We start from the raw sequence: 20,774 nt of genomic DNA, 5'->3' as shown, positions 1-20,774 counted from the left end.
AAAGCAAAACTGAGTTCTTTCATGATTGCTTCTCCTTCCAGGAAAGCTGTCTTTTCAGATCTCCTGACAAGTGATGCTCATTAACTACTCTGAAAAAAAATTTCAGTGCATTTAAAATGCTATGTATTATGTTGAAATAGAGGTAAAGCAGAAGTAAATGTTCATCTTTTGTTAAAGGCAAAGCTGTCACAAGGCTTCTAAAAAGATAACGTGGGCAGAATTGAACTTTGCCAATCTGGCAATGTCTGAGCTGTTCCATCTGTGAGAAGTGGCAAGGCTGGGAGAGGGAACTGGCATGAGCTGTGGATGTTTGGGCCTGGGAGCTGCAGCAGGCTTCCTGTGTATTGTGGTGTGGACAGTTGCAGGCCCCCCCTGCCCCTTCTTTCAGCATCTGCCAGCCTGACCTTGTAGGGTGCTGAGTAGGCAAGGCTGGCAGAAGGCTTTAGTGTCTTTTTGTGGATCTGGCAGCCTGCTGCCTAAGCCAACGGTGAGCTTTGCCCATGCCTAGAGGAGCAGAAAACAACTGGCTATTTGAACGAGTAATTCTTTAACTTCATGCTTTCCAAGAAGCATTTCTTTTTCTGTGTGTGTGTGCGTTTGGTGTGACGGCTTTTTTTGTTTGTTGTGGTGGGTTTTTGTTTGTTTGAGTGGTATTTTTTTTTTTGTTTGACACTCTTGCAGAGATATGGCCTGGATTATGCTTATTGAAGCATTCAAGGGGAAAAGCTGCTCCAGTTTCTTTGCCGCAGTGGGGGCTTTTGCTGCCTGCTCTGGAATGCAGGAGAGATCAATAAAGGGTCAATGGACCTTGGAGGGATCTGCCCACTACCTTACCCCACCTGTGACTATCCAGGAGATGGTGGTGGGGAGGGGGCTGGCAGAGAGGGTTAAATTTCATTGCTTTTTTTTGTTTTGCTCCTTTGAATGATGCCATTTTAATATTGATACACTTTGAGCTCATCGTAAAACAATTAAAGCCCTGAGGCATCAGCCATGAGCTGTCATGTTGGTCTGCCCCAGATGATTACAGTAATTTCACGACCATAAGGCGCACCGGACTATAAGGCGCACCCCCCGGGAGCCGGCACATTTTGCAACTTTGTAGATCAGATAAGGCACACCGGTCTATAAGGCGCACCGGGTTTTTTTTTGCAGCGAGGCTCCGCCCCCAGCTCCTCCCGCACGCTTGCTGGCCGAGGCCCCGCCTCAATCCGGCAGCCATTGGCTCCCGGGCCTGCCTGTACCCGGCAGGGCCGGGCTATGCCCACCGCCGCTCCGTGCAGCATCCCCAGGGCCCCGCTGTTCCGGGAGTTCCCTGGCGCTCCGGGTGACCCAATGCCGGCAGGCTTGCCCCGTGCCGCCGCTGCCCCGATTCCAGCTGCTTGCCCCCTCCCCGCGTGGCAGCCGCTCCGATTCTGGTGGTTTTCCCCCTCTCCGCATGGCGGCCGCCGTGCTTCTGGGGGTTTTCGCCCCCCCCGCGCGGCGGCCGCCGTGATTCCGGGGGCTTTCGCCCCCCCCGCGCAGCGGCCGCCGTGCTTCTGGGGGTTTTCGCCCCACCCGCGCGGCGACCGCCGTGATTCCGGGGGCTTTCACCCCCCCCCGCGCGGCGGCCGCCGTGTTTCCGGGGGCTTTCGCCCACCCCGCGCGGCGGCCGCCGTGATTCCGGGGGCTTTCGCCCCGCCCGCGCGGCGGCCGCCGTGATTCCGGGGGCTTTCGCCCCGCCCGCGCGGCGGCCGCCGTGATTCCGGGGGCTTTCGCCCCCCCCCGCGCGGCGGCCGCCGTGATTCCGGGGGCTTTCGCCCCCCCCGCGCGGCGACCGCCGTGATTCCGGGGGCTTTCGCCCCCCCCGCGCAGCGGCCGCCGTGCTTCTGGGGGTTTTCGCCCCACCCGCGCGGCGACCGCCGTGTTTCCGGGGGCTTTCGCCCACCCCGCGCGGCGACCGCCGTGTTTCCGGGGGCTTTCGCCCACCCCGCGCGGCGACCGCCGTGTTTCCGGGGGCTTTCGCCCCGCCCGCGCAGCAGCCGATCCGATCCCTGCGGCTTTCGCCCCCCCCGCGCAGCAGCCGATCCGATCCCTGCGGCTTTCGCCCCCCCCGCGCAGCAGCCGATCCGATTCCTGCGGCTTTAACACCCCCCGCAAGGGAGCCGTCCCAATGTCGGCGGGCCGGCCCCGCGCGGGGGTGGCCCCGAAGCCGGCGGGGAGGCCCCGATATCGGCGGGTCCGCCCCGCGCGGGGGCGGCCCCGAAGCCGGCGGGGAGGCCCCGATACCGGCGGGTCCGCCCCGCGCAGGGGCGGCCCCGAAGCCGGCGGGTCCGCCCCGCGCGGGGGCGGCCCCGAAGCCGGCGGGGAGGCCCCGATACTGGCGGGTCCGCCCCGCGCGGGGGCGGCCCCGATGCCGGCGGGGGCGGCCCCGATACCGGCGGGTCCGCCCCGCGCGGGGGCGGCCCCGATGCCGGCGGGGGCGGCCCCGATACCGGCGGGTCCGCCCCGCGCGGGGGCGGCCCCGATACCGGCGGGTCCGCCCCGCGCGGGGGCGGCCCCGAAGCCGGCGGGGAGGCCCCAATACCGGCGGGTCCGCCCCGCGCGGGGGCGGCCCCGAAGCCGGCGGGGAGGCCCCGATACCGGCGGGTCCGCCCCGCGCGGGCGCGGCCCCGATACCGGCGGGTCCGCCCCGCGTGGGGGCGGCCCCGATGCCGGCGGGGGCGGCCCCGATACCGGCGGGTCCGCCCCGCGCGGGGGCGGCCCCGATGCCGGCGGGGGCGGCCCCGATACCGGCGGGTCCGCCCCGCGCGGGGGCGGCCCCGATACCGGCGGGTCCGCCCCGCGCGGGGGCGGCCCCGATGCCGGCGGGACGGCCCGCGCGGGGGCGGCCCCGAAGCCGGCGCGTCCGCCCCGCGCGGGGGCGGCCCCGATGCCGACGGGCTCTCACTTCCGGGGTGGCAAATGTTGCAACTTTGTAGATCAGATAAGGCGCACCGGACTATAAGGCGCACTTCCGCTTTTGGGGGGAGATTTTAGTCAAAAGGGTGCGCCTTATAGTCGTGAAATTACTGTAGTTTGATATATGGATCTTTCTCCCTGCTCTTGAGCTGCTCAGGCACAATGAGGGCTATGCATGCTGCTGGAAACAGAGGTATTGGCCAATTGCTTGAAAGCAGGTTATATTTTCCTTTGGGTCTTGGTTTTAAAGGAAGACACATATTCAGCTTTTGAAGCTTCATGGCATGTTGTTAATTGCTCTTGCAGAGAAGTTGGTGCAAACCTGAAGTGTAGAGCCAGATTTCTCTGAAATCCCAGCTGGGTCTGCAAATCTCTGCAAGGAGCTGCTTGATCCCCAGGAGGGTACCTTCAGAGAGCTCCCATCTTCTCTTGTTATACCATTGGGCTGGAAAGCTGAATTTGCTCAGCACTTGATGGCAGATTCAATTATTCTGCAGTAATTTTATTGTAAACTTTGCTTCTCTTCATCTTTTTCTTGCCTTTTCCTCTAAACTGCTCTTTGCTTGATTTTAAAATTTTATTTTTTTTTCCTTGAACTTGTCTTTCATTGCTTTCTCTTCCCCTATATGTGTGTCTTTTCTCTGAGGTGTCTTTTCCCTTGAGCTTTGTTGTTCACAGGCAAAGAGGAAGCACCCTTTATACATGGGCTGTGTATGTGCATAAATAAAAAAGTCAGGAACTTATTGTTGGTATAACTGAATTTGTAACATTCTAATTCAAGAATCATTTTTACTTTACCATTAATTATGACAAAAAAGAAGGACTAATAATCCATTACGGTAATTCTGTATAAAAATGTCTCAATAATTATAAGAATGCAGTTGAAACTGGAATACATTTCTTTGTTTCTGCTTGGTTTTCCTGGTGTTATGCTCACCCTTATGCTGTTCCTCTGGATCTTAAAGTCAGTTGTTGAGGGTAAATCTTCAGCTTTGTAGCCCTTCTCTGGGAAGAGTATGATGTGGGTTTTACTGGTTTCTTCCTTACTCCAGGGTTCACCTGGGCACTTTTTTGTATGTTTGCTAATACACTTGCACAACTTGCACTTGTACAACTCCACAGTACTTCTGGAATTCACTGTATGTGGTGTCTTTAATGCATTTTGGATAATTTTTATTTGTTTTATTTGCTACCCCTAAAATCTTGGTTTTTTCAGCTCCAGGTCTGTATTTTTTTAACAGACAGTGGGTGAATTGTTTGCAGCAGTTTGGTCTCCAGTGGCAAGCATGTGCCTCCTCTCTTATCATCCCATTCCTGTACTCCTCTGCACTGCATCCTGCTTCTCCACTTCTCAAGGCCTCTGCTCTCATACCATGCCTGCAGTTTTCTCCACTATGCAGTCATTAGTTGTAAATATCTCAGTCTACATAAAATAGCTGTTGGTTAACGTTGTTTATATAAAACTATGTTGTACTCCACAAAAGATAAACAGAACTAAAACAAATCATCTATAGACACCTGGTCAGTTAGAGAAATTCTTGTCACAGTTCAACCAAGTAAAACAGAGCTACAAGCAGGTCAAGAAAAGTTCAGAGCATGCAAACCCAGGAATACCAAGGCCTTTGAGATTCAGTAAAAAGCTTGTAGACTGTTGCTGAAAATGGCTGAAAATGCTGGGGCTGTCAGCCAGATACTGACTGAAGAGGGACTGGATCTTGAGAGCCTGTGGAGGGGTGGAGCACAACTGGGGAGCAAGAGATCCCCAAAGCAGGTGTCTTGGCTGGTCTGTCAGGACATATAGTTAGTTATTCTTTTCTCTTTGTTGATGTGCCTGGGACAGCTGTAACTTTGGGAGATCTCAACATATGGAAACAGGTCCTTTCCTAAGAATTAACACAGTATGCTGTGATTCCGTAGTGTTCATCCTGGAAAAAGTTGCATTCTCTGTCTTGCATGCAAAGGTCTTCAGGTTTTGAGCCATGTTCTGGCTGTTTGCTTCATCTCTCTCGGTCACACCTGGAACCAGCCAGATGCTGCTCAAGGCTCCATTTCCTAGTGCTTCTCAGTCTTTCTTGTCTGTCTGATCAGCACATTTTCTGGTCATTAACTATCTCAGTGATCCTTTTGTTCCTCCAGTTTACCTATCATCAGTTGCCCATTGCTCTAACCCCTGGGGCTGCTGCTCATCTGCAGTATTCAGTGGGTGTTTGGCAAGAGTGCTGAAATAAAATGCAGCTCTGCAACTCCTAGCCTAGTTGATTTGATACTTTATGTAGGTGTATTGTTGGCATTGCTTCCCTGCCCCTAGGGAAGTGAGTGGTTTTGGAGAGAGGGAGGGAGAAATATGCATTCTTTATGTGTAAATGTTACAGTCAGCTGTGAGCCATATGTATGCATGTGTCTATGTATATACCTGCATATATGTCTGTGTGTGTGTCTGTACAGGCATTTGTCATCAGTGCCCTGTCTCTTTTGAAGCTTCTCAGATGTGCAGACTGTTAGGCATTTCACCTACCTTTGCTGCAGGCTGGAAGGCATGTGGAGTATTCTGCAATGCAGCAGAGATGGTCTGCAGGACAGGGTTTTATTCCTGGTTTCTCATTCATGACGGGCTTTTTTCCCTCTCCTGGCTTTGACGTGTTGAAAGGAACAGGGTTGTTTTGAAGGTGAAGTTCCTGCTGAATCACTGATGACTAGGTAGCTGTGAGCCATAACAATTAACTGGAAACATTTTCATCTTCCTTGCAACTGTAATGATTCCCAGTTAGTAAGCTGGTTTAAATTTCATCGTTTTCCTCTGAGGCCTTTTTTCCCCCTCTGCTTTCCCTACATGCATTTCTTGCCCAAGTCTTTCACAATCTATGTCTGGCTTAGCTCTTTGCCTCCCAGAAAAGGTGCCTCCTTGTTGTGCAGCTCTGTAAAAAGCCATCACTCTCCTGAGGGCACTACTGCCATGTCTCTGGCTCCAGTGTGGCTCCACTAGAGTTGTGTACAACTTATCCAGTGGGAGACAGGACCCAGGCTGTCTTTCCTCTCTGCATCCATTTCGTGCAAAGTGTTTTCCTGAGTCATCACCCTGCCTTATATTTGCCCAGTGTCAGAAGGGTTGCCAATTTTAAAAATCCTCCTCCTCTTCTTCTGCTCTGCCTCCTTAAAAATAGACTTTGAAATAGCATGAAAACCTCAGATGGTAGGTTTAGGATTTTCCATATGCAGTAGTTGCAGGAGGATGAGGACATGTTGCAGTGAGATCAGCTGGACCTGCTAGAAGTCACTATAGCCAGCCCATGTGGACAGGCAGCGCCTTCACTCTAGGAGGAGGCAGGAAGGAAAACTTCTGCAGTTTCTCATCTGTGGTCCTGGTAAAGCTGAAACTTCAGTGGTGTGTCTTGTGTATGTAAAAAGAGAGGCTGGGTTGGTTGATGTTACAGTCAGAATCTCTGCTCATTATTGAATCTTTTTATCTGTTTGTGAGTTGAGTTTTTTTTAACTATTTTTAAAGTGTTTTGGGTGCTGCTTCAGATCTGTGCATCTGTTCTCTGCCATCTGCAGCTTGAGGTTAGAGACACAGCTGGTTGTTTAAAGATATAGTCTGGCAGGTGTAAATGGGCTACTGAGAGCAGCCAGTGGAAGCTGTCAGCTGTGCATGGCAGGAAAAGCTTTCTGGGCTTTTCCTCTTCACCAAAAAGTAATTATTGCAAACCCAGCATATTGGCACTCAGCCCTGTCCCCTCATCTGCAGCAGGGCCTGTTCAGGTAGGCAGGCACAAACCACATTGGCAGCAGAAGGTCATGAGGATGTTAGTGTCCTTGCCAGACGACAGGGAGAGAAAGTTGCCTGTTTTTCTGGATGTCATCAGATCACGTAGGTATTGGTGGGAGTTTTGCAGGGCCCTCTGCTTTGAGGCTCAGTTAGTGTAGTGGACAAGATGAATTCAGTAGGCTGAAATGGTGGTGAGAACAGAGGCTACCCTTGTCTTTTTGGGGATTATCCTTATAAATCCTTGTCAGTTCAGCTCTGCTGCAATTTCCTCTGCTGCTCTCTTTCCTCTAGATGTGGGTGCACACTGTTGTAAGATATCTCTGAAATTCAAATTTCTGGAGGCTGAGAGAAGAGTCTGGACAAATATCTTAAAATATGCCCTGTTCTTCTCTAGGACTGGGCTATTGGAGGCAAGAAATTGGACTTTAGTTTGTTCACAGTTCTTCCTGTGGTTTTTGGAGCAGTGCCTATTGTGCGATATGCTTGAGCTCCCACTCCTGAAGATTTGGGATGCTATGCAGCCTTTTAAATAGAGCAAGTGTATCCCTGCTTGGCAACCAGAAATTTCTACACTGTTAGTTTAGTGACACTAAATGTATCACCAACTTTCTTTTTCACAGTGGGTTTCTTGTTTGGTGTTTGTGGCTTTTCATTAGCCTGTGTTGGTTTCTGAAGCGTGAATTTAGCTGCATCTCTCAGGCTTCCACCTTTTTAGTCCTCTCTATCACAGATTGGTACAGGCAGCTCTGGAGGCTCTTTTGCTCAGGCAGTGACACACAGCTCTTAACCTCTCGACAGATAGATCTTTCTTCTCAGCATGCATGTAATTAATACAGTTTGCATGAAAATACCTATTCAGTTACATAGTCAGTGTGCACATCCTCTCATCACTGTTAACCCACTCCCAGTACTGGCTGTGAATTAAAGAAGTCTTTTGGCAGGAAGAATTGCCACATAGAAAATTAACACCAGCTTCTGTAGACACTGCTTTGCTCTGATCAAGCTTCCCATGGCAACCAGTGCAGTGTAAAAAAAGATTTTGTTCTTATCAAAGTCTTTTTTTTCTCCATGCATTTAGTGCATAGGAAGCTATTGCACTCTCATTTGAATAGCTTCGGGTGGGGGGAAGAGAGCAAAGTATGAGCCAGAAATTGAGAAATGGACCAATTTTGAAGGGATAGGAATGTTTGCTCTTCTCATTTATTCTTGCAGTAGCATGAAAGGAATATATTGGGGGGGGGGGGGGGGGAAGAAAACTAATGTTTGTTTTGATGTCTTAATGGATTTTTCTGTCCTCTGTACAGCATCCTCTTTATAGCATAGGCTCAATGCATTTGGGAGAGGAGGACTTGACACATGAACTTTGCCTGCAGTCATGTGTCCCATGAGATAGGGAAATGCTGAGTTGGTTGGTAGCTTGGAAAGGAATGCTACTGCAGCCTTTTAATTTTCCCCAAACCCCTTGTAAGGGGAAGCTGTAGAGGAAGGAAAAGGGAAAACAGATTTCTGCAGAAATTTGTTTTTTGGCAGTTTGCTGAGGAAGGAGATGGCTGGGATAAGGCGGCTGATAATAGAGGGATGTTCTGGGAAGCTAGAGGACAATAAGAAGAATAAAATACCCAGAAACTATGCTTTGGTAAGTGCAGAAGTGAAACCAGTAGGAGAAAAGTCAGAAGTAAAGGTGGGGGGAGCTGCATAGAGTGACCCACTGCCACTGACTTAGTGAGTCAGATAAATGTGTAAATGTGTGTAAATTTGTGTAAATGTGATACTGAAGTCTAATTCTTCTCTACTCCTTATATAATATTAAGCCTAGGAAAGTTGGGTTTTTTTAATACTTTGTGGTCTTTTTGCTTTTGCTGGAGCCAATGAAAACTACTGTGACATTCTGTGCCTACCTCCTCCTTTCCTCTCCCTCTCCCCCCTCCCTCCCTGTTTTTCATCTGCATATATGATGCGCAGTTGTGAACACAAAAGATAGTGCCTTTATGGAGGCTTGGAAAGCTCTGCGAGGAACCTTTCTTGTTGGCTGATACAAATGGGCTCCCTGATGTACAATGCTCATGTTGTCAGTAAAATCCTTTGACACTGCTGTGAGAGCTATTTCTGTCCTGCCCTTGTATTACCTGGATGTCCCACAAGAAAGAGGCATACTGGGAAAGATTGCCCAGCCAAGCTGTTTATAAAAGCTGCTTGCATCAGGAAGGTGTGCTTAATGGTTGTGAGATGGCACCATAATACCTTTCAATATGTGTGCTATTGCCAGCAACCTCTGCAGGAACCAGCATGCAAACAAACAGGACACTTGATCTCAGCTGGCTGATACTTGGTTTGTACAGCAGTAATCCATACAGCAGCAAATAGTTTCTATAAATGTCTTGGAAATCAGAACATACTTTTGGATTAAAAAGGTGCTGTGATTATCAAGCCTTGTCTGCAGCTGCAGAGGAGCTAGGGTTTGTGCTGACAAAGAATGCTAACAATGTCAATGTTCTCAACAGCTAATGTGTGCCAGGCTCTGTAGGTCTCATGTGAGATGTTTCTGGAGCTAGCTTTAGTTTGCATGTTGGCATTAGCATTCAAAAATATCTCTTCAGACAAAGGTGTCTTGAACATATGAATTTGTTGTGAAAACTTCAGTTTGGGAAAGGGGTGGAGTCTGTGGAACAGGTGATGTGACCAGTGTGGAACTTTGGGTTTGAAGCACTTTGCTTTGTCTGCATGCACAGTTGGAATCTGTGAATAAAAAAAATCAGTGCTCTTTCACCATGCATCCTTTCCTATCCCCCTGGCTGTAAAATACTGAAGGCAGCCTTATAAAAAAGCAGAAAAGGTGGAGGATGGTTAGATGGGTGTATGCTCTTTGATGTGACTAATTTTCCATGATAGTTATTTTTATTATTTTAACTACTGTAAGATTAAAGCAAGCATAAATGGAAAGGAGCAGATACTTTGGCCCTCTCGAGGGCTTGATAGCCTTACTGGACTAGGAGGCTGTGTGGAGTAGGTGGGTCAGCAACCTGGTCATCCAATGTCTCCATTCCATTTATTTTGCTGGACTGATTTCCTTTGCTAAAATGGAGCATGCCCAGGGTATTAATGGGCTCTGAATTACCTTATTTAGGAAGCTGCTGCAGGTTCTGCAGGACCAAGCTGAGCTGTGAGTGTCTGAGCAGGCCATGGAGGCTACCCTGTGTCACTGAACTATTTGGGCTGTAAAACAACCTGATATTGTGGACCATTAACCTAACACAGCCAAGTCATCACTAGACCATGCCTGTGTGCCACATCTCCTCATCTTTTAAATACCTCTGGGGGTGGCAATTCAACTGCTTCTTTGGGCAGCCTGTTCCAGTGCTTGACAAGCTTTTCTGTGAAAAAATATTTCCTAACATCCAATCTAAACCTTCCTGATGCAACTTGAGTCTGTTTTTGAACACTCTGAAGAGATTAAAGAACTAGAAACAGATTTTGCCTGTTGTGGGAATGTCCTCTTTATGAGGGAATCGACTAGAAACCTTCTCAAGCATTTTGAGAGGGAACTGGTTTACAAACATGGGTATTCCTGACTCCCAGAACAGGATCTGTGCCCCACTCTATGATTGATGGTTTGTGGTTTGCCATCTGGCTGAATAGAGTGTCCTTGGAGTTGGCTGAAGTCTTCATTGCCCTTGAGTGTGGCAGAGAGGAGAATGGTGGAAAATCAGCATGGGACAGCATTCCATTAGGGTAGCTTTTGTTGGCTAGCAGTTAATTTAAGAAAGCAAGTTCAGAAGACTAATTAATCCTGGCTAAATAGCTTTGTTGGCAAGAAGGTCATAGCTAATTACTAAGTTATTTTAATTATTAACTGACAAATCAAAATATCTTCTTTTGCTGAGCTTATGAGTTAAAATTGCTATTTCATGCTATGAATCAGCTTGCTCACCAGTAAGGAGATACTATGATTTTTCCCCCTGACCCTCCAGTTAGTGTTTGTTAATTATGGGTCCAACTCAGTGAATCAAGCATAGAGTTGTCTTAAGACAAAGTTAAAATATCCACATTTGTGATGACTGCTCTGGCACTAGGAGCTGCGTGGCTCTTGGAGTGGTTTGTTGATTTGCCTCGGTGTGTGAGCTGGATGGTGACTCTTACCTCCCTGTGGGCTCTGGATTTGGCCAAGGTCTTGAGAGGGAGAGGAAGCCTGCTGGCACACAGTGTTCTGGGGTGCCATTGAGTTAAAATTTGTCATTGTAAGTGGCCAAAAGTTCTGTGCTGTAAGTTAATAATGGCAAAACCCTGGACCTTTGTGGCTCACCACACTATTCTAGGAAGTGGTTTGTTTGCTTGCCTGGTTTGAAGAGTGTGGTTTATATTTTGTATCTTTCCTGTGTTTTTAAAACTGTGTTCACTTCTCTGAAGTCCTGTTTCGCTGCTGAGTTCCTTACAATAAAACAGAAACTTAAATTAAAGAGCTGCATAGGAAAGTCTTTGCCAAGATTTCATGTCTTCCTTTTATTCTTTCTGGTTTCTTGAAGTTTATTTTAAGCATAATTCATCCTTGTTTTAACTCTGCAGGATTTTGGTCCATTAACCCTATCCAACTCCACATAATGGGGTTTTGCTTTGCTTTTCTGATTAGCTGGAGGCTCAAGATTAGATAGGTTTTCACATCTGGTAGCTTCCTATTTCATATCTTGTGATTTGCAAGGCTTAACCTTCCCTGACGTGCTAATGGATCACAAACCACCTGCTTCTTTGCACTAATCCCTCAGAAATATGTAGCATAGCTTTGACTTAAAACTCTCCAGTTTGGTTCCCCAGGGCAAAAGGTGCAAAAGGATCAGATCTGGTCTGAACAAACTACTTACCTACACTTTCTCTGCTCTTCCACAAGGTTACATCTCCAACCATGGCTATCTGCCTTTTAACTGTCAAGAAAGTTTGGTGTCTTCATTACTTTGGCCTTCAGGGATAGGGGTGTGTGAAATGGCATGGCTGGAGATTGAGTAGTCTAAAGGAGGGGAGGGCATATCCTGTGCATTCTTGGTGTTTGGATGCTGGCTTTGAGCTAGCAATGTTAATGGAATGTGGCAGGTTCAGCCGAGGAGTCTCAGCTCAAGGTATTGGTGTGTCACTCCTCTTTTTTGCCCTCTTCTCCATTTCAAAATTGACGCTCCTGGCAGTGTAGCCTGGTCACACCAAGGGAAAGGTCAGCTGCCGGGGCTAGGTGAGGAGATGCCAGAGACATTGCAGGATCCTGTCAGCCCTGAGTTATGCCTGTAGCACTCCCGGCCCTGCCTGCTGCTGGGGATGTGGAGAGGGGCCTGGAAGGATGCGCTCTTGTTCTAGGCAGTGTGGTGCCAAGCTGTGCTTGGTCCTGTGCATGAGTGCACGCCACCTGTCTTGAAATGTTGTTGGGGTCTGTAGGTGAGGTTCTGCAGTGGTTTGCTGTGATGCCTCAGCTTTTTGCCTTTCTGCTTGGCTGTTTCAGGCCAACTGCTCTACTCCTGTACTCCAGGCCAACTCCTCTACTTCTCCTGTGCATCCTTGATGTCTGTAGCCAGGCATGTGTTGCAAGCAAGCCCCAGCACGATGGTGATGTGAGTGAAATCCTCAGTGCAGCAAAGGCTGCTGGCAGCAGAGCAGGGACGTTCTGCAGTGCTCCCCCAACGCTGCAGCAAAGGAGGAGCTGGGACTCTCCAAACTCCAGCAGTGTATTCTTGAAGAGGGAAAAGCAAAACCCACAGTTTCTATTTTAGAGGTGAAGTGAAAAATAGGGCATCAGGTCATCAAAGCAATTGTTACTCTATCTTTTTATTCTCTTAACAGCATGTTCTGTTACTGGTTGTTACTGTGCTCTGCTGCAAGACAAATGCTGTTACATGAAGATTTAAAAATAGTGTATAGGGTGTTAGTGAGAGTGGGGAAGGGTGCAGTACCTGTGACTCCTGTCGGTCTAGTTGTGGTGGTCTGAGGCACGGAGGCAATGTGCTGTGTACGAGAATAGTGGGAATGGGATCTCTTCTCCTTCCTTACCCCCCCCCACCCCCAGTCAGCAACAGAGGTGTTTTGCTCCCAGTGGAGGTGATTATATTGCTTACCAGGTGCTTAATATTGCTTGCTTTAGCAGTTCATCTTGCTGAGAGATATCTGTAGGGCCCCTGTGCAAGTTGTTTATGCAGATAGACTTCTTAGGTCAGTAGTTTTTTGGCATCGTGTCTCGCTTCTCAACCAGTTAATCACTTCTTGTGCTATACTCAGTAGTTTCTGTCCTGTCTATTGTTAAGGTCAGACACAGAAATTTAGTGCCTCTAATTCCCCTTCATCCCCCATGAAATCTTTTCCAGAAGAGCCCCTCTTTCCTTCTTCCTTACCTTCTTACTCTTACACCAGACACACTGGTTTAGTGCCTGGTATACAGGGTCACTTTTATGGCAGGGAACACAACCCATTAGGACTTCACACAAGCTTTCATGGCCAGCCTTTCTGACCAGCTTGTACAATTTGGTTCAGGGTTCCTGGAGTGTGGAAAGGTAATTATTTATGGCACTAGCAAATGGTATTCCTCAACATAGGAGAGACTTACGATTTTCCTCTGGACTGCTCCTTTGCTTTGTGTTTTCTCAGTTAACCTCAGTCTGAGATTAGGGGATAAAACAGCTTTTTGGGACTACTTTGCTGCCTTTTTTTTTCCCCTTTTTTTTTTGGTTTCAGCAGGGATAGCTCTTTGGTTGTCTTTATGCATGTGGTGATGTAATCTCTTTTTCTGTTTCCTCCATCTAGATGTGTTGTTGTGCTCTTCAACCCTAGAAAAAATAAGCAGCACCATATTCTAAACAGCTCCAGGTGAGTAAAACTTTAAGCTGGACTTGCTTTCAGTAAGGTGAATTGAAGACTTTTATGGCTTGACTGAAGTGCAGGAGCTGCTGCTGCTCCAGGCTAAATCCCCTGGTTAGAGTTGCCTTGGGGACAGGTTGCCTGCTTTAACTCCAGCTCCTTCTCAGATGAGGTGCTATTGCTGACAAAGTACCACCTCGTAAACATTGTGATCTCAAGAGAAACTGCTAATGGTCATGACATGGAGGGGATCTCACTACAGCTCCATGGTATCTGACTTTTTTTTTTCTCCACCTAAAACGATGACCTCATTATTGAAGCCAGCAGTGTGACATGATCCTGCACCTGGGGTAAAGGTGCAGTGATGAACTTTTCTGCTTCTGTTTGAGAGTTGGGCAGCAAGGAATCCCCATGGCAAAGCAAAACCATTATGTCATGCTATTATGAGTGACTTCAGCATTTTTTCAGCTCGTCCCAACCTATTCCCCAGTCATGATGTATTGAAATGAAGTCACATGTTAGAAAAGTTTCTCAGTGTTATTTTCTCTGTTTTAGGAAAACAATTACAGCACTTGCTTTCTCTCCAGATGGAAAATATTTGGTTACAGGAGAGGTAAGTGTGAGAGGAGAGAGGGTGCACCTTATCCATCGCATTTTGAAGCAGGGAAGAGTGGCTTAAAAGAAACAGGCTGTTTTCACACAGAGAAGTGAGTTTCAGTGTTGCCTCACTGTGCAGTGGATCTGCTGTCTTATGGGTGGCACTTGTTGCTCCTGCTGGGAGTTTTTCAACACATCAGCTTAGGGGATGGGTCTTCTGGGGTGGCATCTGTGGGCTGAAGGTAGAGTGAAAATAAGCAAAAGGACACACAGCATCATTCTACTGTAGCATAAATGAAGAGTACTTGGATTGTCCTGAATCTTGGCCTGAGTTTAGCATTGTCTCTTTAGGATTTCAGGAAGTAACGCAAGCCAGAAACAGTGTTGTGGGAAAAATGAGAAGTGCACCTGGAGTGGAGTTTTAGGAATAGTTACAGAAGATGCTGGTGCCTTTGGTTTGGCATTGTTTGTTTGGCTGGGGGCAACAATTGCTTCCTCTTTCCCAGCATGCCCAAAGGGAAATAAGGATGAGTATACTGTGTGCCTGTTCTGCATTAGAAGTTCAAGACATGGGGTGTGTCATGAGGCTGGAATTGCTGGATGTTAAAAATCCACAGAAATGCTGATCTCTGTATGGTTGGGCTCAGTTTGCTCTTGTGTGTGGTTAATGGCAGTTTTCCACTAGTCCTTGTGCCTCTGTAAGAGATGGGGAGGGAGCGTGTATGAGACAGGTCTCCTGAGCCTCAGCCACAGGGAGGAGAAGTGTGTCACTGATCTGTGCTGGAGCTGTCAAGGTGGAGACTTTTCACTCCAGAGGTCTGTGGTGTGGTCACCATGATGGCAGCTGTTATGTCCCCAGGTGGCTCCAAAGCTGGGCCTCTATGGATCAGAATGAGGGTAAAAACAAAAGTGGGTTTTTTTGGATGGAAGCTACCACAACACAAAGAAAGTTAACATTAATTTTCCTTTATTAGATGTTGTCATTAGTTTTTTAGTGAAAACAAAAGGCTTTGTGGCTGTAATATGTATTAATACCTCCCTGCCTTCTAGAAATCTCAGTTAAATAAAACTCCTTTATATTAAAATTCTAATACAGGTAGCATATATATTTTCTCCATAGTGTTCAGTTCTGATGATTCTGGTATGTTTATTTTCCTTTTATTTTTTTTTAATTCTGGTGCTTGGCTCTTTTCATGTGGGGAGAGAAAAATGGTGAAAAATGAAGTGGGTACTTTTCTTACTAACAAACTTTTGTGTTTGAAGATTCATTGGGGTAAATAGCAAATTAAAATGATTAAAAAAAAAAAAGCTGTTCCAGTTATACTTGAGCTTTGTAGGGGTTTTGTTGTTGTTCTTGCTTGGGGGTTTTTGGGGATTTTTTGTGTTGGTTTTTTTTCTTGTTTTTTTCCCCCCTTGTTGCAAAACATGTCTTCTCTTGCTCTGTTGTAAAACCATTTCTTTTTTTCAGTATCCTCCCACGTGTCTGACATTTGAATTATTGCTTAGTGTAGCAGTGTCCCCTGCTGGTGTCAGCAGTCGTGTCTTAGTTCAACCCCTGCCCCACAGAGAAATGCTTTCTAAGTTCACTTTGTCAAGCTCCCTTGCAGCTGCATTATGCTAATTCTGCCAAATAACACCTTAGTTTTCTGCATGGCTGGCTTTTCAGGGAAGAGAGCATGGAGGTTAGTCCTTGGCTGCCATACATATTAAATGTCTTTTACATATTTCAAATTCATAAGAAAACTATTTTTTTTTCTTTTTTAATTATTATTTTTTATTTCTCCCCATGGAGGTGTAGAGCCCTTGTTCATGGCGGTCACACAGAGCTGCCTTTTGGTGAGCATTTCTTAAAAGATGAAATGCAAATTCAGTTTGATAAGGTCCTGGGGTGTATGCTAAGTTAATGGGAAATATTTATATGTATGTATTTGTTTAAGTATAGCAATTGTTTTGAAGAGCAGCTGATTGAGCTTGCTGTAACATCTTACCAACCACCTTGAGACCCGAGTTCTGTGTTGCAGGAGGGAGAACTGTACCAACTGCAGTTAAATCTGACCATGGCATTTTTCCAGGCCACAAGCAGTTACTTAGCAGAGCTTTTGAGCAAGGCAATTAAAACATGCACAATTTTAAGCTTTGACTTTTACTTGTGATGAGACTTGCCTCTCCCACGCAATCAAATGACTAACTTAAAACCAATCAAAAAGGTACCATTCTGCCATGTTGCCATGGATATGTTATCTTACAAGCTACTGTTTTGACAGACTTCAATGTGAAATCATGAGCAGTTACTTGAGTAAGATTTGCCCATCAAGCACATTTTTTGACCAGCGTTTCAGCTCATCTTGTGCGCCTTGTTTTAATTTGGCTTAATAACAAACAATTAAACAAAAGAGTAGATTTGTCTGGCAGAAAGTGCTGAATTGACATTTCTGTTTCTCTGGAGAGCAAACGTTAAACCAGAGGCTCTGTTCCAGCCATGTCTTTTACTTTAACATTACCCTGCCCACACTCTTTTGGGCAGAATGCATCCGTGTGTTACCTTGTGACAGAAATGTTGCTGCAAGTCCTTCAGAAGCTTCCCTCAGATGGTGTGTGAGAGTTCCCATAATAGCCATGTAATGTTTGTGTATGGCATGACCTGACTTGGTATCCCAGATGTATGTGTTGTGTTAGCAGCAGAGGATGTAAGGGCTTTTTGTTCACTGAGTCTAAGATAGCAATCTATCATAATCCTTTTCACAAGCAGGCTTTAAGTTCCTGTTACAAAGACCTGGGATATGCATCAGAAATATTGTTCTAGTTCCTGGCTAGAATAAGGACTAGCATTTTGTGAGTAGCATAAGAAGAGGTTTATGGCAGGGGAGGTGGTACTAATTTGCACAGCTGTTGAAATGCATATACTTCTTAGGTTGTTGGTCTCAACCTGGGCTTTAAAGAATCAAAGGTGCTGCTAAACCTATTGTGAATGCACCATCTAGACATCTTTTTCCAAGCTCCTGCACATTTATATACTCGAATCTGTTAGAACTGATTTCAGGATTACACCTCCTGTTCTGTGTCTGTTCTTGTACTTTCCAGAGTGGACACATGCCAGCAGTTCGGGTGTGGGATGTGGCTGAGCGAACCCAGGTGGCAGAGCTCCAGGAGCACAAGTACGGTGTGGCCTGTGTGGCCTTCTCCCCCAGCTCCAAGTACATTGTGTCAGTGGGGTACCAGCATGACATGATTGTCAACGTGTGGTCATGGAAGGTAAGATTTCAAGGAGGTTGGGTGGACTGCATGGTGTTACTAAATCAAAAAGAGCTTCCAGTCTATTTCAGTTCCATCTTGATTTCTGGTTTTTTTGTTTGTTTGTTTATTTGCTTGTTTTTAAATTCTGTGGTTATTTTTTGGTTGTACATTTGTGCAGACAGACAAACAAATTTGGACAAGAGAGAAAGCTATGGTTCCTCAGGGATGATCTAAGCCATTTCCATGAAGGGATATTCTTTATGCTTGGAGATGTGTTACATTTTACTGTCCAGCCAGAAAAGCCTGGACTTTGAAATCTTGCCAAACCATTGTGCTTTTTTAGAGGCTTATTAAAAACTAATTTATGAGGTTAAGGAAGGAAGCTCTCATCAGCCAGAGTTTTCTTTTGTATTGTGGTGGATGCTCTTGGCTTGTTTTGATTTTTTTTAATGTCAGAGTTTGTGATACTCTGATCCCATGCTTGATGGGTGAGAAGGGGAACATAGGGAATTCATAATGGGTAAAAGCTGATGGAAGTCACTCTGCCTGTCACTGTATTGAGGTAACACTTGGTAGAAACAAAGCCTGTGTCTTATCCTCTAGTAAACATTTAAGCATTTGTTTTTTTAGATAAGAAAATAAACATAAAATAAGCTAATCCTGGTTTTTCTGTTCACTGTATAATTGTGGACATGAGAACTTCTGAGGTAAAGACTGTCTGACTCTTCCTTTCTGAAGAACACACACTCTAAGTTTATGCTCCTGACTTTGATGGGAGGTCTAACTGACCTTTACTTTGCAGGCTGGACACCAAAACTAGAGATACTTTACCTGAATAAAGTCAATAAAGACTGAGAATACAAATCTCCTGAAGCATTTTCCTGCACTTTTAACCACAACCCTTCTGTGCTCTGTGCTGCTGCTTTGAATTTCCCATTTTTCCTGACTGCTAGACCTAGTCATTTGACTGTGATGGAAAAGAAAATCCATGTTGTCTGTAGGATTCCCTTCCTTCCATAAAGCACCACAACAATGATCCAGAAGTCTGTAAGGGTCCTAAGCTTTTCTCTGTGCACTGTCATGGAAGAAGTTGTGATAATTGCTGTCCCACTTGCCTTTCCTTCATTCTGGATTGGAGGATCCTCCATGGTGATGGTGCAGCAGTAGAGACTCCCCTTGTGCTGCTTTCTTCAGTTCTATACCAGCACACAGTCCAGTGGGGCCCTCAGAGTGTAGTGGTTTGTGTGCTGAGGGCATTGTGTCTGGAAGACTGGGAGCAGCTGAATCCCTGAAAGGAAGGGTAAAGGAAACACAGCAAGAATGACAAGGGGTGCACTGTTGTCAGCCATGTGCTGCATGCTTGAAAACCCACAACAGACAAAGCAGAATTTTTTTATTCTCACTTCTAACTGGGGAAAGGCAGGGAGATGAAAACTGAGCAATGATGCTGTGAACAGGGACCTCCTCCTGCTATCTGACCATTCTGCTTGAGCAGTGTCCATCCTGTTTTCTGTCTCTGCATCTTCTTCCCCTTTTCCCAAACTTTGACATTGTGAGGTGTACATTTGAGGTATAACAGATTTTGCTTTTTCTCTTCCAGTACAAGGATGATCTTTGTGTATTTTGAGTCTTTTGATAATGTATTTAAGGAGAAGGAATAATCTGTGGAAGAACCAGTACGGTTTTCTCAGTGAAAAATACCTGTTCCCTATCTTGCGTGCAATGCCCTCATTGCTGCCTGGGGGCAGGGAGAGTTATTCCCTGTGCTGACCTACATCTGTATTTGCTGTTTAGGAAGGGAAATGGTTTTGCTCTGAGCTCCTGATGATTGTGCAACCAACATGTTTGTCATGGCTCAGACACCAAGTTCCTGCAGGCACTAGTGCCTGCTGATTTGTTCCTGATCATAGTTAATGGGGAAGAGGAATTTAATATAAATGTGAATTATACTGTCTGCCAAATCAATGTTCCCAGCTAATGCTGGGGAAGTTGTGTACGGAGGTGAATGGGGAATAGTTTGGGCTTCATCTTTTCCCTGCTGCACTACTTGTACTGGATATGTGCCTGTAATTGAAATTAGTTTCCTTTGCTTCTGAGCAAAGAAATTAAGCAAACTAAACAATTATGTTTCCAGAAAAACATCGTAGTGGCAGCCAACAAAGTCTCAAGTAAAGTGACAGCGGTGTCATTCTCGGAGGACTGCAGTTACTTTGTCACTGCTGGAAATCGACATATCAAGTTCTGGTACCTGGATGACAGCAAAACCTCCAAGGTGAGAGAAAGTGCATCAAGGCCAACCTGTAAGCAAGCATTTCTGTCTCAGAGCAGGGTGGATTTTGCCCCAATGAGCTGTGCAAAGTGGGAACTTTTTTATTTTCTGAGATGCAAGGATAACCTTCCACCCCTGGCTCTCAAGTCTCATGGGCAGAGAGCACCAAAAGCTTGTCTTGTGCTGAGGTAGGGACATTGCTCCTGGAGTTGCATAGCAGCATACTTGTTCTTTAGTAGTCACATATACTGAAGGACAAATAAACTAGAAAAGAGCTGCAATCATTTAACTCGTTGAAGCCCAGGGGTGAGAAGAGCTATTTGACATTAGTATGAGCATCTCAAAAGGTTGTGACTGTAATTTTGAAGCATCAACCAAAGTGTTTAAACTTCTAGTTGTTTTATTATTCTCTGGGAGGTAGAATCCACCTATAGTGATTTTTCTGTGTGTTCATGAACAGCAGTAAACATGAACAGCAAGTAAAACCTCTCCTTGTAGGTTGTTGGCAGTTCTTACTTTGAATCACCTTGGTACTCAGGGGTTGCTGTTCTGAAAAATCAGTCTGCCTGAAGTGCCTTGCTGTATTTGTAGCAAGCTGTTTTCTGTTTATAGGTCAATGCCACAGTCCCCTTGCTGGGTCGCTCAGGATTGCTTGGAGAACTGAGGAACAACTTCTTTGCGGACGTGGCTTGTGGAAGGGGCAAAAAAGCTGACAGCACTTTCTGTATCACATCCTCAGGCCTGCTCTGTGAATTCAATGAAAAAAGGCTGCTAGACAAATGGGTGGAGCTGAGGGTAAGTTTACATCCTCCTATTCTGCTCAAGCAGAGCAGGAACAACAAGTAATAAGGGCAGTCAGAGGTACAAGTTGACCACCAGCAGTGAAAATAATTGTGCCTCTGCAACCCTGTGATTTACTCTAGAAGGCTGGGCAAAAATAGCATTGTTTCTTGGCAAAGGGATTTTATTGATCATTGAGGCTCTTTCATTCTCACGCCTCAGCATTACAGTGACTGCTCTACTGGCAAAGCAATGTCCTTGTGGCAGCTCCTGTATAGCCCCTCCTGGCTTGGCTGGGGCAAGTAGGAGTTTTAGAAGGATTCTGGCTTCTGCAGTGTTTTACTTGGCTTGTGCATCTCAAATGCAGGT

General features: G+C 46.4%; 1 protein-coding gene across 5 annotated transcripts in view; it reads left to right on the top strand.

Annotated features, from left to right (window-relative positions):
• Positions 1–20,774, top strand: part of MAPKBP1 (mitogen-activated protein kinase binding protein 1) — a 101,676-nt gene that overhangs the window by 41,257 nt on the left and 39,645 nt on the right. For all 5 annotated transcript variants that reach the window (XM_033062140.1, XM_033062142.1, XM_033062141.1 and 2 more), the window contains exons 4-8: positions 13,472–13,534; positions 14,081–14,138; positions 17,204–17,374; positions 19,491–19,628; positions 20,238–20,420. In XM_033062140.1, the coding sequence (XP_032918031.1) occupies positions 13,472–13,534; positions 14,081–14,138; positions 17,204–17,374; positions 19,491–19,628; positions 20,238–20,420 (613 nt within the window). The remainder of the gene's footprint in view (positions 1–13,471; positions 13,535–14,080; positions 14,139–17,203; positions 17,375–19,490; positions 19,629–20,237; positions 20,421–20,774) is intronic.

This window comes from Catharus ustulatus, chromosome 6 (genome assembly GCF_009819885.2).
Source record: "Catharus ustulatus isolate bCatUst1 chromosome 6, bCatUst1.pri.v2, whole genome shotgun sequence".
NCBI classification, from domain to species: Eukaryota; Metazoa; Chordata; class Aves; order Passeriformes; family Turdidae; genus Catharus; species Catharus ustulatus.
This window is presented reverse-complemented; position numbering and strand designations above follow the sequence as displayed.